The following is a 14,892-nucleotide window of genomic DNA, read 5'->3' as shown; positions in this document are numbered from 1 at the left end:
AGGTGATTGGCAGCACAACAGACCAGGGATGGAGTGAGCAGGGGTACACAAGGATAACATGGGAGCTAGGGAGGGTGGCAGGGACAGCAATGGAGGGCAGGTAGGAGGAGAAGTGGCAGCACAACAGTTTAGAGAGGAGAGGCTAGGGGCATTCACACCGAGAATGGAGAGCAGGGGAGAGAGTGGTAGGGGCAGTAACCTGACCTGGGAGGGCAGGTGGAAGAAGCTGTGACAGCACAGTGGACCATGAAAAGCAGACAGGAGGGGACAGGGACACACGGGATTAGAACAGAGGGCAGATGGGAGGGGGGGGGGGGAGTTGGGCACGGTCATGGTCATGGGCAGTAAGCTGACCACAGAGGGCAAGTGGCAAACAGCAGGGACATGTAGGGAATGGAAAAAACTAAGTTTAAAGAGATGCTATAGTTAGTTATAGTTATTTCATTTTCCCATACATGAAAATCACCCCCGAAATTCATTGAAAAAAACAAATTTTAATGTAATGTTATAGTAAGGTACAGTAACAAGAACTTACTTTACGTTAAAAAAAAAAAACTAAAAAAAACAAAGGTTAAAGAAACATTATAATTAGGAATTGAAATGAGTTAAAAACTAAAGTATAAAAAAAAAACACTAACATTTGCAATAATTCAGTGTGCTAGCTATAACTTGTGCTCCTGTGATGCACTGCTTCTGACCTCACATATTGCATCACCCATGACATGTAAAATGACATAATTATGAGAACACTGATGACATCAACCAAATGAATGGGACAGTTTGCTATACACTTTTCATAGTGGGCGGTATTCAGCGAGAGTAGTAAATATATAACTGAAGTGGTCCAAGAACTTGTGTTAAAGTAAGACATTGTTCGCAAACTTCAGAGTCCTCAAATAGGCTGAAAGCCTGTAAGTCCACTCTTAATTACAGGGTAAAGAACTCCACTACTACCTGCAAGACATACCTCGCTAATGTATGAAACAGCGGGTCAGTCTGCAAATTCCGAGAAGCGAATTGGGCATTTCTTTCTACATCAGATGTTAGCGTGCATTCAGCTATACATTTTGGTGCCTCTGTTCACATCCCAGTAATACAGGTGAGAAGGTTCACTGTCAGGCTAGCATGAGTTACATTTAGAAGTGTTCACATTCAACTGGAATGTGGCATATTTTCCTAATTTATGTATGACGAGGTTAAGGAAGGGGTTGAGGAGGACATTCCCTGGCAGTCATCGGAAATATGATTGCTGCTGGAAAATATATTTTTTAAACAATGCTTTAAAGCATAACAACGGGAATCAAATGTTTATGCTGCAAACTCTTCACAACATAGCCGACTTATTACATTTAAACCTGCATGTAAAAATAATATCTTAGGAAAATCATGCTTAGACTGAATCTTCAAGGCATAGCATGGATCCAATAATCCAATCTGCTTTATACGGTTAAGGACTTTTATAACTCTGTGTGATGAAACCATTTGTTTACTGACCGTGTGGCTTTCTTGATGCCTTCATAAGCAAACCATAATTCCCCATCTTCGTTCAGATGTTCCAAATGTTCGGGAGACAATCTAGATATTTAAGCAAAAAAAAGTTTATATAAAAATGCATTTGCTTTACAGAAACACAGGCCTTAATGTAAAGCCATAACTTACTCCGCCCGCAACACCAATTTGCAAAAAGTCCTAAAACCAAGGAAAGGGGAAAACGAGAGCAAGTTCGAGGATGGCGCAAACTATCACACGTGTTGTCCATAACTGGTGAATTTTGTGTTGGTGCCAGAACCACAACTCTTATTTTAAAGTTGTGTGTTGGTGTGGAATTATACAATTTAAGATTTTGCTGGCGACCGGTTATATTTATGCTTGTAGGGTCATCAGTAATCATTTTGCTGTCTAATGCATCAGTTGACCTTTAACATCTGGCTTTTTATGCATGCAATACATGGGCGTCACCGACCTGCTCCTCATGGCCGAGACTTTACAGCAGTGGCTGCAATAGCTGTTCACACCTTAACTTATCTGTTGTGAATGCCTTGCTTTTTGGGCATTGTTTCAGTCTCTTTTTTTCTGAATTAAGAGTCATAAACAAACACGACCATCTATTCACACTGTGGAACATCACATGTGGCCATGAGTAGCCTAATTGCCATAGCAGATGACCTCAAGCAGTTAATTAGCACCCCGCCCTCCCCAACTTAAGCAACATCCATGCAGCACCACCTTGCAACTTCCCAGTATAACCCAATAGGTTTTTTGCTTTACACATCTTGGCCTGCTAAGCAGATTTAAGTAAGGTGGATGTTTGGTGTGTCAGCTCCGTGCCTTTCATACTAATTACCGGCATAAGTCTTTCAAGGACTATAAAGGCCAGAAAGCGAAATATGCTAAGATAGTAGAAGTAGCATAGAATTAACAACGACCCTCCCTCAACACAAGTCAATTATTGCAATAGCACGCGTTTGTTAATACAGTATTTTTGCTGAAAAGAAAGTTCCATAAATCATAATTTTTAATGCTGCCACTGAAAGTACTACTTGATTCATTCAAAAAGTATGGGCCCTTTTTTACAACTTCTAGCTTTGGACGCATTATTAACCTTATTTCTGTAAATCCGGCAATGGTCAACCTTCACATCCATACCTCTCACAGATCTTCCTGACATACTCAACTCCCTCAAAGCCATTTCTTATGAAGATGCTGTCTTACCCTCATCCTTCCTCAATGCCCTATTACCTCTACTTACCACTGTCAATACCTCCCTCCTTGAAGGCATCTTCTCGTAAGCTCCCAAGAAAAGCCAGATATGCCCGTAGCCAAAATAAAATCTACAATAGACTGATGATTCTTGGCAACTACTGGCCCATCACTCACCTACCAGTCATCGGCAAGGTCACTGAAAAACAGTCCATGTTCAACTCCAAGACCACATCAATGCTGGCCATTTCCTGTACGACTACTAGTGTGGCTTCAGATCACACCACAGCATGGAAACCATAGATGAAGATGACCCCTCCTGTTGGACCTCTCAGCTCCCTTCGACACAGTCGACTGTCCAGCCCTCATAAACACGCTGGAGTCACAAATGGGATTCACTGGCTATGTGTTTCACTAGTTTGTCTTCTAACTTTCCAACCAACACCAGTTTGTTCACATGGGCATGTATAGGTCACAAAAGATCCCAATCACCTGCGGAGGCCCCAGTGGTTCTTTGCTGTTTCCTGTTATCTTCAGCCTTTACATGGAGCCGCTTTGTGTTCCAATTACAGATAACAGCATCAAAATTCTGCAATATGACAATGATACACAACTCTACTTAAAAGCCTCATTTGCTTCCCACATCTACTGTCTCAAACACAGCCTGCACATCATTCAGACCTGGATATCCATCTCCTACTTGAAGCTTAACCCAACTAAGAAATAATGGCTGTTATTTGCCAAGAACAGCAAACAAGAAACGGTACAAGCCTGACACAATTACATGAACCTTGACAGATTCGAACCCTGATTTTCACAGAATGTCAAGTCAAATAAATTAACCCTGGACACCAACCTCACCCTCAAAGCACATATTGCCAAAAACACACAAAGAGAGCCTGCTACTCGCTCTCTCATCTAAAGAAAGCAACTTCTGAACTGCTGTTCAAGCCCGCATACACTTGCATCTAGATGGGGTTAGGGCCCCGTTCCACGGCCTCCCAGACTCCACAGTGGCACCCTTGTAAGCCTTTTCTGTGGGGTTGGGTTATTTATAGATCACCGGACTCTCCATGGAGTTTAAATCAGTGCTTTAAAGGAACATAGTCATCATATGTAGCTGCATGAATGTTATAGGTGTATAGTTGGCTGTATAATAAAATAGAGAAGCTTATAACTCACCTAAAGCCTCATGTCGTGCATGAAACTTTCATAAAATGCCTGGTGAGCAAGACAAATGACTTCCAATTCAATCTGCTCAGCAACTAGCAGCCAGAGAAACATTTTCCTAGCTTCAGATACATGTTCAAACTTCTGTCATTTTCAGACTAGCCTGAGTGGCATGTTTATGATGCCCTGAGAGGCATGTTACTTCACAGTTACAGATATGCATATTGTACATGGCAACACATATTATGAAGCCTATAGTAATGCATACATGTATATTATATCTCTAAAGCAGAAGCCTAAACAGAAAGCAATAGAGCACTGTATGGGATTAAAGACAAGTATAAAGCCATCGAGTGAGAGGAGAGTGTTGTGGGGCAATAATTTACATTACTTACATCGTATATGCAATGAAGACAAGGGATCAAATCCAGGAGATGCAGTGATAAATCCACATTCTCAATTTCTCTACTGAAGAACAGGAGTGAGTGTATAATCCTCAGTACAGCATTGTCCAAAGCAAGAAAGCAAAACTAGATAGTTGATGGCTCGGCCAGTAAGAAGAATATCCCTGCTTTAGTCAGGGTCTTTTGCATGTATGGCCTTAAAAATAACAGCCAAGGACTTACATTTAAGGTGTGTTAAAATTGCCTGCCTGTGGACCTTTCTGGGTGTGGGACTAATGTGGAAAATGTTCTTTTGCTTGTCAGACAACAGCATGGGAAGTGGCTTCGGTTGGGATGTGTAGGGAGCCTGAGAGGTCAGTGAGGTTATTGATGCATCAATTCGACACAGGAGGAAGGCTACTATGGTTGAGCCAAGGATTTGTGTTAGAAAGGGTTTAGTGTGATTCTATTGTTCCTACTTTGTCCCTCCCAATGCTCATCTAAAATGCCATTTAAACTATAGCTGAACTGGAGGGCGGCTGAGATTTACAGTCCTTCCCACAGAGGCACTATGTATACTGAAAAAGAGTACACATTACAGCATGACTTTACCTGTTTTTAACATCCTTAACTTCAAAGCTTCCAAGAATTTGTTGTGTAAATTCTGACATCTTATCTGATAGAAAAAGTAAACAAAGTTATGTAAGTGACATACTTATCTATATGTTAATTGTAACACTCTGATAACCCAGACCAAATACCTTTGTACAAAGCATGTTTGTTAGACATGCTGCCAAAACTACACAAAAAAACATAAAAACAAATATATATAGATATATATATATGCATTCAACACAACTCCCAGCACTTCCTTTCGGCGAACTGTAAGTAAACGAACCACCAGTGCAATTAAATGGCAATGTCTTTATTTCTCACTCCTCATCTCCATGACGTGTTTCGGGCATCCAGTGCCCTTGATCACATAAAGAGAGTGCAGTACGCCATGTTTTTTATGTAAATGCTTGCTGAAAGAAACACCAACGTGACTATGAATAGAGAAGAAACACTATCAATTCTTGTATATGCTCATTAACTGAAACAGGTTATTGCAATATATTGCCTTCATTTTGCCACGCAATAAAAGTAAAATCAACAGTGTACATTATTCTAAAATATATATTGAACTCGTATCAATATTAGTGTGTAAAACATATTAAATAAATACATTATTAATTAAAATAAATATGTATAAATAATTTAAAATATACATATCATTACACACGAATAGATATAGATATAAATATCAAGAAAATGTACAAAATCTTCCAAAGACAATATATATATATTACCTACTGGCGGTCGCCAGTAGGTAGTTATAGTTATGACCTAGTTACCATAGGACAATCGTAACATTCTTTTCCCAATAACTTTTGCGCCGGATGACAAATTTTCGCGAAATCTTCAAAACTGGTGGGGCGCTCCGGTCAGCTCCTATCCTGAAAGTCTCGGGGTGATTCACCAAGCGGGGGCCGAGAAAAAAGGGGGTCCCAAAACGCGTTTTCTCTATGTTATTTCCCATAGGAAATTTTGGAACAGGCTACAGCCCGAACTGCTGAACGGAATTAGACCAAATTGTGCAAAAAGGTAGCCCTTGGCTCAGAAAGAGACCTTTTTTTTAAATGGTGTAAATCCGTTCAGTAGTTCCTGAGAAAATCAAAAAATAGAGTTCAAAAAATCAATTTCCCATAGGAAAGTTTAGACACGGTTATAGACAAAACTGCTGAACGGAATTACACCAAATTTGGCAAAAATGTACTGCTTGGCTCAAAAAGTGTCCTTTTTAAAAATGGTGTAAATCCGTTGAGTACATTTTGAGAAATTAGGAAATAAAGATAGTGATATCCATGGCCGCGGTGAATCTACGCACCCTCCCGATCACAAGCTTTATTCTAATTGGCTGTCAACACTCCAGACCAGGAAGTGTTGGAAGCCATCTTGTGCCTCGGTAGAACCGAGGCACAAGAAAAGAGAAAAATAAAGGCATACAGCAAGAAAAGGGGTCAGGGTAGAAACACCCTGACCCGCTAGGCCTGCTCAGGGGGTCCCACAAGGACCCCCAGGGCCAAAAAAAGCATTTTTTTATTTTTTTATTTATTGGCGAGATTTGCGCACCCAGCGCGAATATCGGCCGCAGAAAAAACCAAAACGAAGCGTGGGCTCCCACTCTTCGTTTAATAAAAGCCCCCGGGTGGGCCAGGTCTCGGGGGCATGCGTTTTCCTGACTCCTGCACTCTTAACCCCCAGCAGTCCCCCCAGCTTCTGCTCCCCATACTCTCTGGAGATCTCCCCACATTACGGTCTCTGGTCCCTACATCCACAAAGCGCTTTGATGTCTCTTATGTTTTTGGCGCTATGTAAACAATTATTGATGATGATACTGCCCATCTGAGGATAATCCCACAGCAACACTTCCTCTTACTCCCCAGACTCTGCTCCCCTGGTGTCAAACCTCTGCCACAGCGTTCCACCACAGCCCCTTACTCCTATTCTCTTACTCCTACTAAACAGCCTCTGTTCCACTTCTTTCTAGACTCTGCCCCAGTGCTCTCCGTTGCCCCATACTCCTACTGTCCGGTCTCTGTTGCTCTACTCTCTGGACTCTGCCCTAGCGCTCCTTCCTCCCAGTGCCCAGTCTGTGACACCCGCACTTCAAGGCGCTGCTTTCCAAGCTCCTTCATGGCGCACCCCTGCTCCAGCCCCAGAGCCCTTGCTCACCTGCTCATTTTTGCAGAGGTCTGCCCACATGCTCGTGCCGTCCCCGCCTCTCATCAGGATGTGGTAGGTGAAAAGGTAGATCCTGGGCACCTGGCAGGTGAACTTGCCCGTGGACTCGTCGTAGTGGTTGCCCAGGTTGGTGACCACGCCGTCAAACTTCAGCACTTTGTAGCCCTCGTGGGGGCTCTTCAGCCCCACGTAGAAGGCGATTTTTGGTCCGCTGAAAGAGGTGGTCACCGTCCCCCCCATGGTGTCTGTTGTCCCGGCCACAGGCAGTCCTGGGAAGCCCGGTTTGCCCTGGTACCCCCTTTCTCCGGGGGGAACCCTCGGTCCTGGGCCCCCCTTCCTGCCCGCGTCCCCCTTGGGTCCCTGGATGAAAGGCGGAGTGGGCACGGTGCTCAGGTCCTGCAGCGCCTCCACGGCCGTGCTGCTGGGCTGCTTGGTGCTATAAGGATCACAGATCATGCGGCAGGTCCCCATCATCTTGTAGTGAGCCGAAGCCTTGGGGGGCTGGATGAGGAATGGGATGGCAACAAGCAGCAGCAGCACCATGATGATGCCGAGCACAGCAACGATCAGGCGCTTCCTCTGAAGGACAGGGAAGCGAGGGCCAACAAGTAATCTTTAATGTGCAAAGTAATGATGGCCACTTGCGAGTGGCGCCCACCAGACAGAAGCAGGAGCCCGCCAAGCCACGGGAAGCTGGGCACCCCCCGGTGCTGCTGATGCCCAGTAACTTTGCTGTGACCTCAAGCTGAACGTGCGGTGTCCGCGGGCAGCCTCAGCCTGCCACTGCCGCTCTGCTTCAAAGAGAGGGGGAGGCGGCAACTCATGGTGACAGCACTTGCCCGAGCCCACTAGTACACTCACTAGTGGAACACACCTGCGAGGCGGCGGGAAGATAGCGAGAAGGGGTAGAGAGGGCTGAGAGAGGATGGGAAGAAGATGGGGGAGGGACGGGGGGCTAAAGAAAGTGACTGGCGAGAGAGTGAGGGAGGCTGACAGGAAACTGATGGAGGTGGGAGGCAGCTGGTGGAAAGATAGGTAGAAGGAGGGGCAAAGGATGGGCATAAATAAAGTAAGTGAAAGGAAGGATTTAGATAGAGGGGGGTTCAAGGGAGGTGAGAAGATACTTAAAAAGTGGTGTTGAAGAGTGAGAGAGGGGAAAATGAAACTCAAACAAGGAGGGAATATACTGGAGTGACTGCGATACAGTAGATATAATCTGATAGATAGATAGATAGATAGATAGATAGATAGATAGATAGATAGATAGATAGATAGATAGATAGATAGATAGATAGATAGATAGATAGATAGATAGATAAGCAGCTAGGAAATATATCAGAAGAGATTTCCACAGAGATCCCAATAGAAATCAATTTGTTGAGCAAAAAACTGAAATGCATTGGAAATTCCAAATTATTGAATTACATTAAAGCTGCCAAATACATACCACTCAGAACACTGAGATAGACATGGAGACGAGATATTTGATTGTTTCAAGCATAGTGTCCATTAGCATCACGTGTTAGTTAAGTAAAGCACGTAACGCATGGACCGTACAACCATATATATTGATAGAAGGACAGACAGACAGACTGGCAGATCTGCAGGTAATCAGACGGACAGAATGGCACTGCATGCTCCTAAAAAGGATGACTGAAAAAGGAGCTAAAACGAGAGAGATGGTTAGTGAATGAAAATGTATTGAGGAATAAAATGTAGATACTAAACCAAGGGGCAAGAAAAAGAGAAATAAGACTAGAGTTAGATTTTGAGGATCGATACATTAAAGAAAGGGAGATATGGATCACAGAAGCAAAGAACAGATACGATTCGAATAGAGAGACGTGAGTGTGGTTAAGAGAAAGGAGGAGGCAGCTAGAGGCAGGTGGATACCAAAGAGTTCAGAGAACGGGGGACTGGGTAAGACAGAAAGGGAGCAGATAAAGACAGGGGGTAGAAAGGGAAGATGGTGAGAGAGACAGAAACAGGTATGTAGAGGGAAAGATATGCTGAAAGAACAACGGGTAGAGAAGAAGAAACAATAAATAAGGGAAAGAGAGCGGTGAGTAAAAGTCTTAAGAATTTGTGAGAAATGAGTGACGGGAGAGAGAATGAAGGACAAAGCAAGAGTGCCCGAGTAGGAGTCAGCAGAGAGAAGGCGCTTACAAGAGACACGTGCTTTGAGCAGGGCACTGTGAGGACGTAAAGACTCTCGGGTCAGAGGGAGTCTATGGTGTGGGAGGGAAATGGGACTCATAGGAGAGACTAAAGGCAAAAGACACCGGAAAGAGATGACAATGAAGAGAGTGCTAGGAATGAAACATGATGGAAAGAAAACGGAGTGAGAGACTTCAGGAAAACCCCCAAAACAGGCGAGGGAGCAAGAGAGAAAGGGCGACGGGGGGAGCGAGGGACGAGACAAGTGCCTTTATAGAGATGGGGAAGACGCTCTGATGGAGGGCCGAGGAACAAGTAATGGAGCGAAACCCCTGCGGAAATGGAGTGGGATGTGAGCGAGGCGCTATCCGAGAGTGAAGAAGCGCGAGGAGCTGTCCGAGCATGAAGAAGCGCCTGACATCGAAATCAGATGCATTTTGGCCAGATGACAGAAGTACAAACCATGTCAGCCTCGTTTAACCCTAGTCCAGTACTCCCTGCTTAATTGGCAACACATATGCACATCTATCCATTCATTCAAAACACACAAAGTGCAAACCATGATGCGCACAGCTATTGCAATGCTGATTTAATGCCCCTGTTAGATGCTGACGTAATCCCTTCATACTCACGCTGAAACACTTTTTAAACTTTGCTGTCTCAAAAACTGTTGAACGGATTTAGACCAAACTAACAAGCAAAGCCACTCTCTCGAGTAAAGTTTCACTTTCATGCTAAGTTTGACGGAAGTTAATTTAGCTGTTTTATTCTGCAGAGGAGAGGGAAAGATCCTTTGAGTGTTAGAATAGGATAGAACACCTTTTTTGACCTCCCCCACCTTTAATTTTAATACCCCTCACAAATCAGCAAGCCACCTACCATATCAAAACGGATCAGATTCGTTAAAGAACGCAATAGTTATTAAGAAAACGAAACAAAAAAGCTGGTCAGTGTATATATAGCTAGACACCCAAAGTTGTTGCTGGGCGCCCGGTGCCAGCGCTGCCCGGGATTGCAGCTTTTGAATACCAAGGGCGCCTTTGTCTTAATTCCACCGCCTGTGTCTTCCTTCCACCACCCATAACTTGCAAGTTATTTTTTTATCCCTGCTTTCCCCCATTTTCATGTTTTCCTATCCTTCTATTCCTCTTTTCTGTTTTCTGTATGTTAGGGTGAGTCTGATGATTCAAAATAAACCCCTGCCCCAACAAATGAGTGCGGCAGTCCACAACCTGCAACAATCTCACACATTAATAGTGAAGTACCATTACACAGGGCTATTGTAACACCGTTAGTGGCAGTGCTTAGAAGCGTAAGCCGTGCTGCATGACGCGCCACAGATAAAGCATGGACAGTTAGTAAAAGAGCGACTGTAATACGTTTTTTGCGGTTTTCCCTGTGAAGAGTCTCTCTCCGATTATACGCAGCAGGGTAAATAAAGCTCTGTCAGGTGCAGCCTTCGGTCCTCTCAGCCTGCAGCGTCAGTGCCCAGCTCAACTACAGGTAAGCTTGGGCGCTGCATCTCCACTTGAAAGCCCACGTGTCTCAGCCTTATAACTTGTCAAACATCACCTTTCCCGCGAGTCTGAGACCTCGGCCCCGTCTCCTGAGATTCTAACGTGAGAGAGTCGAGGGTGCGTGAGAGAGTCGAGGGTGCGTCCAGGCTGGGGAGACTCGCCGTGAATGGGCTTAGCTATGAATGGCACTGCAGGTGAGGTGGCCCCGACACTCAAGGTTTGTGAAAAGAGAACCTAACCCCTAATTGTAGTAATCACTTTCTACCCAGCCTTGGCAAGGGGGCATTTTTCTTGCCTGGATGGGCCCATGGCACCTTTGCTATGCTACTGTCTCTCCAAAGGGGCCTATCTTGATATTGATAACCATATGAATACGATGTTTCTCTCAGGCTGCAGAGATTGCTCGAGGAGGGAAGTGAGTTTTTTTCCCTACTGTGAGCAGCCACAAGGGAAGGCAGATTATACGGTGAAAGCTTGCTGTAAAAAGAGAAAGCATAAAATTCAGAGAGCAGACATGGGTCTCGCAGGCATTGAGGATAATTCCGTGCTGAAAATACTCTAGGTCATGGCTGTCTGTTGAATATTTTCACTGATTGCGCCCACAAATCCTAATTTTCTGTGGTTGCGGGCCATAATATATGCTATTTTATTTTGAATATATATATATATATATATATATATATATATATATATATATATATATTCACTGAAAAAACCATAGGTTTCAGGGGTGTTATAGTTAGCTGGACTTTTCACTTGTACAAAACCATTGAAATTCCCCGTTATAGTTAGTTCAGCTAACTATAACTCGCGCGCACGCAATGCACTGCTGATGACGCCACATATTACATCACTCATGACATGGTCAGTGACATCACTCATGACATCACTGATGACATCTCAAATGACATCACTGATGACATCACTGATGACATCATCCAGTGAATGTGTGTTTTTCTGAAAATTAAATATGTTTTATATATGTATATCTCAAGGTCGATGGAAGAATAAATTGGTATATAAGTGTCTAAATGGATGATTTGTTTTTGAAAAATTGATTGTGTAACTGACTGATTAAGTGTATCATAGTGAATACATGGCTTAGTGACTAGTGTTTAAATATGTAAATATCTGTATCAGTCTCTCACTTTGTGTATAAGTGGCTGCATAGGTTGGTGAGTAGCTACATGGGTGTCTATATAGGTTATTAGTTGTTTTTTTGAGTATCAGTCTGAGTGTCTGCATGGTTCGGTGGGGGGTATTACATAGTGCATAGGTGCATGAATGAGTGACTCACTGTATGTGTTAAAGACAGCATGTGTGCAGGACTGTATGGGTGGATGAGTGTGTGTATGGGTGTGTTAGTGAGTGAATGACTGTCTCAATAGTGTCTTTATGAGTAACTACATATGTTTTAAACTAGTATATGTGACTATTGGTGTATATAAGTGAGTATATGTGAGAGTGAGAGATTGAAAGAGTTCCTGTATGAATAAATATGTGTTTCTATAAGTGATTGTTTAAAAGACTAAGTATGTGTAAGTTTCCATAGAAGTAAGTGTGGTGGTGTGTGTATAACTGTATATGCAAGTAAATGTATGTTTGATTCTTTATTCCAATCCAATCCAATCCAAAAATTCTTTATTTCGGTCATATAGACCATAAAAGACACAATAAAAACATTACAGACAATAAAACATTATTAAAATACATTTAAGTAAAAACGACTCTCCCAGCAATGAATGAGTTAAAATTACATTTAAAAGATTCTTTAAAAAGTTCAGGGAGCTTCAGACAATTTTTTCCTTCTAATCAACCAAATGGCCATAAGAAATTTGGAAACAGCAAACACAATGTGGCCCAGGGTACTAGTTTTCAAAATCCTGTATGCTTGTGCAAACTCTCTGAATCCCAGGTTCTTACAGATTGGCGCTATCCAATATTTTCTGGGCCTTTGGTATGCAGGGCACACAAACAAAATATGGGGGTCATCTTCCACATGGTTGTTACAGCAGGGACATATTTTATCGCCCCCATTTGACCACTTCGAAGTGTATGAATTAATAAGTAGTGTGCTATACCTCCACTGAACATACAATTTCCTTGCCAGGATGGGAAAGATAAAATCCATAAAAGGTTCGAAAACATAAGAATTTTTGGATTCTAAAAATTGCAGGGTTAAGGTGCCACTATTTTGAGCAGCCGTCAAATGTTCAAGGGACCTGGCTTTATAGATTTGTGCCAGAGCCTTGCGCGAAATTGCACGGCAGCCTCGTACAGGGTCCTCCCACAGAACGCGGAGATTAATGCCAGACAGTTCGTTTTCCACGAAGGTGAGCCAGGGGATTTTACCGCTAGAATTTAAGCTCATGACATGGGTAAGATCCTCCCTATAATGATGGAGTTCGTCCGTAGACCAGAGCCTGTGCCAGAACTTCACTGGCTTTGTCACAAGCTCCTCTGCGATAGGGGGGAGACCCATGTCCATTCTCAAAGGCTGGAGTGGCGTGGCACTTGGAAGGGCTAGAAGGCGCCTTAGAAAGCTATTTTCCACTATTGATAGACCCTTCACCGTTTTATGTCCCCATAGCTCACTGCCATACATGGCCGCTGCCTTGGCCTGGGTCTTATAGGTTTCAAGGGCCGGGCTTATGGGCTTGAAGGAAGAAGTGTTAGCCACTTTCAGGATTGCACCCGAGAGTTGGGATAGTTTAGCCTTGGATCGTACTATCTGTCGGTCCCATGCCAAGTTTTCCTGCAATATAACCCCCAGATATGTGAAGGTGGACACCCTCTCGAGGCTAACGGTCCCCAGGGTAGGATTAGGCCTAGTTTTAGTTGGTGGGTTAAAGATCATAAACTTGGTCTTCTCTGTATTCACCTCCAACCCATGCTGGTGGCAGAAGAGACCAAAACCATCCAGGATCCTCTGGATCCCCATTGGCGATTTTGAAAGGAGGAGGGTATCATCGGCGAACATGATTGCCGGAACCCTCCTACCTGCCAAACAGGGGGCGTCGTTATCCTTGACGTTTTCCAGATGTGAGATGACATTATTGATGAATAAACAAAACAGGGTCGGTGCCAAGACACAACCCTGCCTCACACCTCGGCACACAGGAAACCTGGATGAGAGTCTACCATCCTTCCCACACCTAACTTGCGCATAGTTGTTCTCATGCAGCCTGACCAAGATGTTAAGTAGCTGGGGGGGAATACCTAACTTCTCCAACACCTCCCAGAGTTTCCTGCGCGGGACTAGGTCAAAGGCTGACCTCAGATCCACGAAGACCATGTACAATCTCCCGCCCTCGATCCTCACCGTCTTCCAGTAGAGGAGAACTAGGCGGAAGATCTGGTCCATGGTCGATGTGTTTCTCCTGAAGCCAGCCTGCAAGGGACTCAAGATGTCATTTTCCTCGACCCAGTCTAATAGGTGGTTCAGAATGAGGCCCGCAAAAAGCTTCTGGGGAACATCTATCAGGCTGATAGGCCTATAATTTGCAGGACTCAAGGGGGACCCTTTCTTATAAATCGGAACTATTTCAGCCCCTAACCAGGAGAAAGGGATCGCCATACCTCCCAAGATGGCATTAAAAAGGACTAGAAAGTACGGGGCCCAAATGTCAGGGTGATATCTGAACAGATCACCGGGTAACTTGTCCAGCCCCGGTGCCTTGAATTCTTTATTAGCATGAGTGACTATGTATGTGAGTAACTCTATGGATGAGTGGCATTGTGTAACAGGATGTATAGGTGTATGAGTACATATGATGAGTGAGTACATGTATGAGTGACTGTATAGGACTGTTGGTGAATGAGTGGATGTGTATGTGGATCTTAGAATTACTGAAGAGGTTGTTGTAACTGGTATTGGTATGTCCATTGTTTTGAAAATTTTGGTCTCTATTTTTGAATGTATGTATCAAAGGTTATATTAGGGTGAGAGGAGGTCTGCCACTCTATCACAAGGATGATGTCATCAGTGATGTCATCAGTGATGTCATTTGAGATGTCATCAGTGATGTCACTGACCATGTCATGAGTGATGTAATATGTGACGTCATCAGCAGTGCATTGCGGGCGCGCGAGTTATAGTTAGCTGAACTAACTATAACGGGGAATTTCAATGGTTTTGTACAAGTGAAAAGTCCAGCTAACTATAACACCCCTGAAACCTA

General features: G+C 43.8%; 1 protein-coding gene and 1 pseudogene across 2 annotated transcripts in view; both read right to left on the bottom strand.

Annotated features, from left to right (window-relative positions):
• Nucleotides 1–14,892, bottom strand: part of MYO5C (myosin VC) — a 1,024,918-nt gene that overhangs the window by 318,533 nt on the left and 691,493 nt on the right. For both annotated transcript variants that reach the window (XM_085644174.1, XM_085644175.1), the window contains exons 27-28: nucleotides 4,866–4,929; nucleotides 1,495–1,575 (exon numbers count right to left, since the gene is read on the bottom strand). In XM_085644174.1, the coding sequence (XP_085500300.1) occupies nucleotides 1,495–1,575; nucleotides 4,866–4,929 (145 nt within the window). The remainder of the gene's footprint in view (nucleotides 1–1,494; nucleotides 1,576–4,865; nucleotides 4,930–14,892) is intronic.
• Nucleotides 6,963–7,580, bottom strand: LOC146860306 (complement C1q-like protein 2 pseudogene; annotated as a pseudogene).

This window comes from Triturus cristatus, chromosome 3_1 (genome assembly GCF_964204655.1).
Source record: "Triturus cristatus chromosome 3_1, aTriCri1.1, whole genome shotgun sequence".
Classification (NCBI taxonomy): Eukaryota; Metazoa; Chordata; class Amphibia; order Caudata; family Salamandridae; genus Triturus; species Triturus cristatus.
The sequence above is the reverse complement of the archived record's forward strand: the minus strand, read 5'-3'. Positions and strand labels throughout refer to the sequence as shown.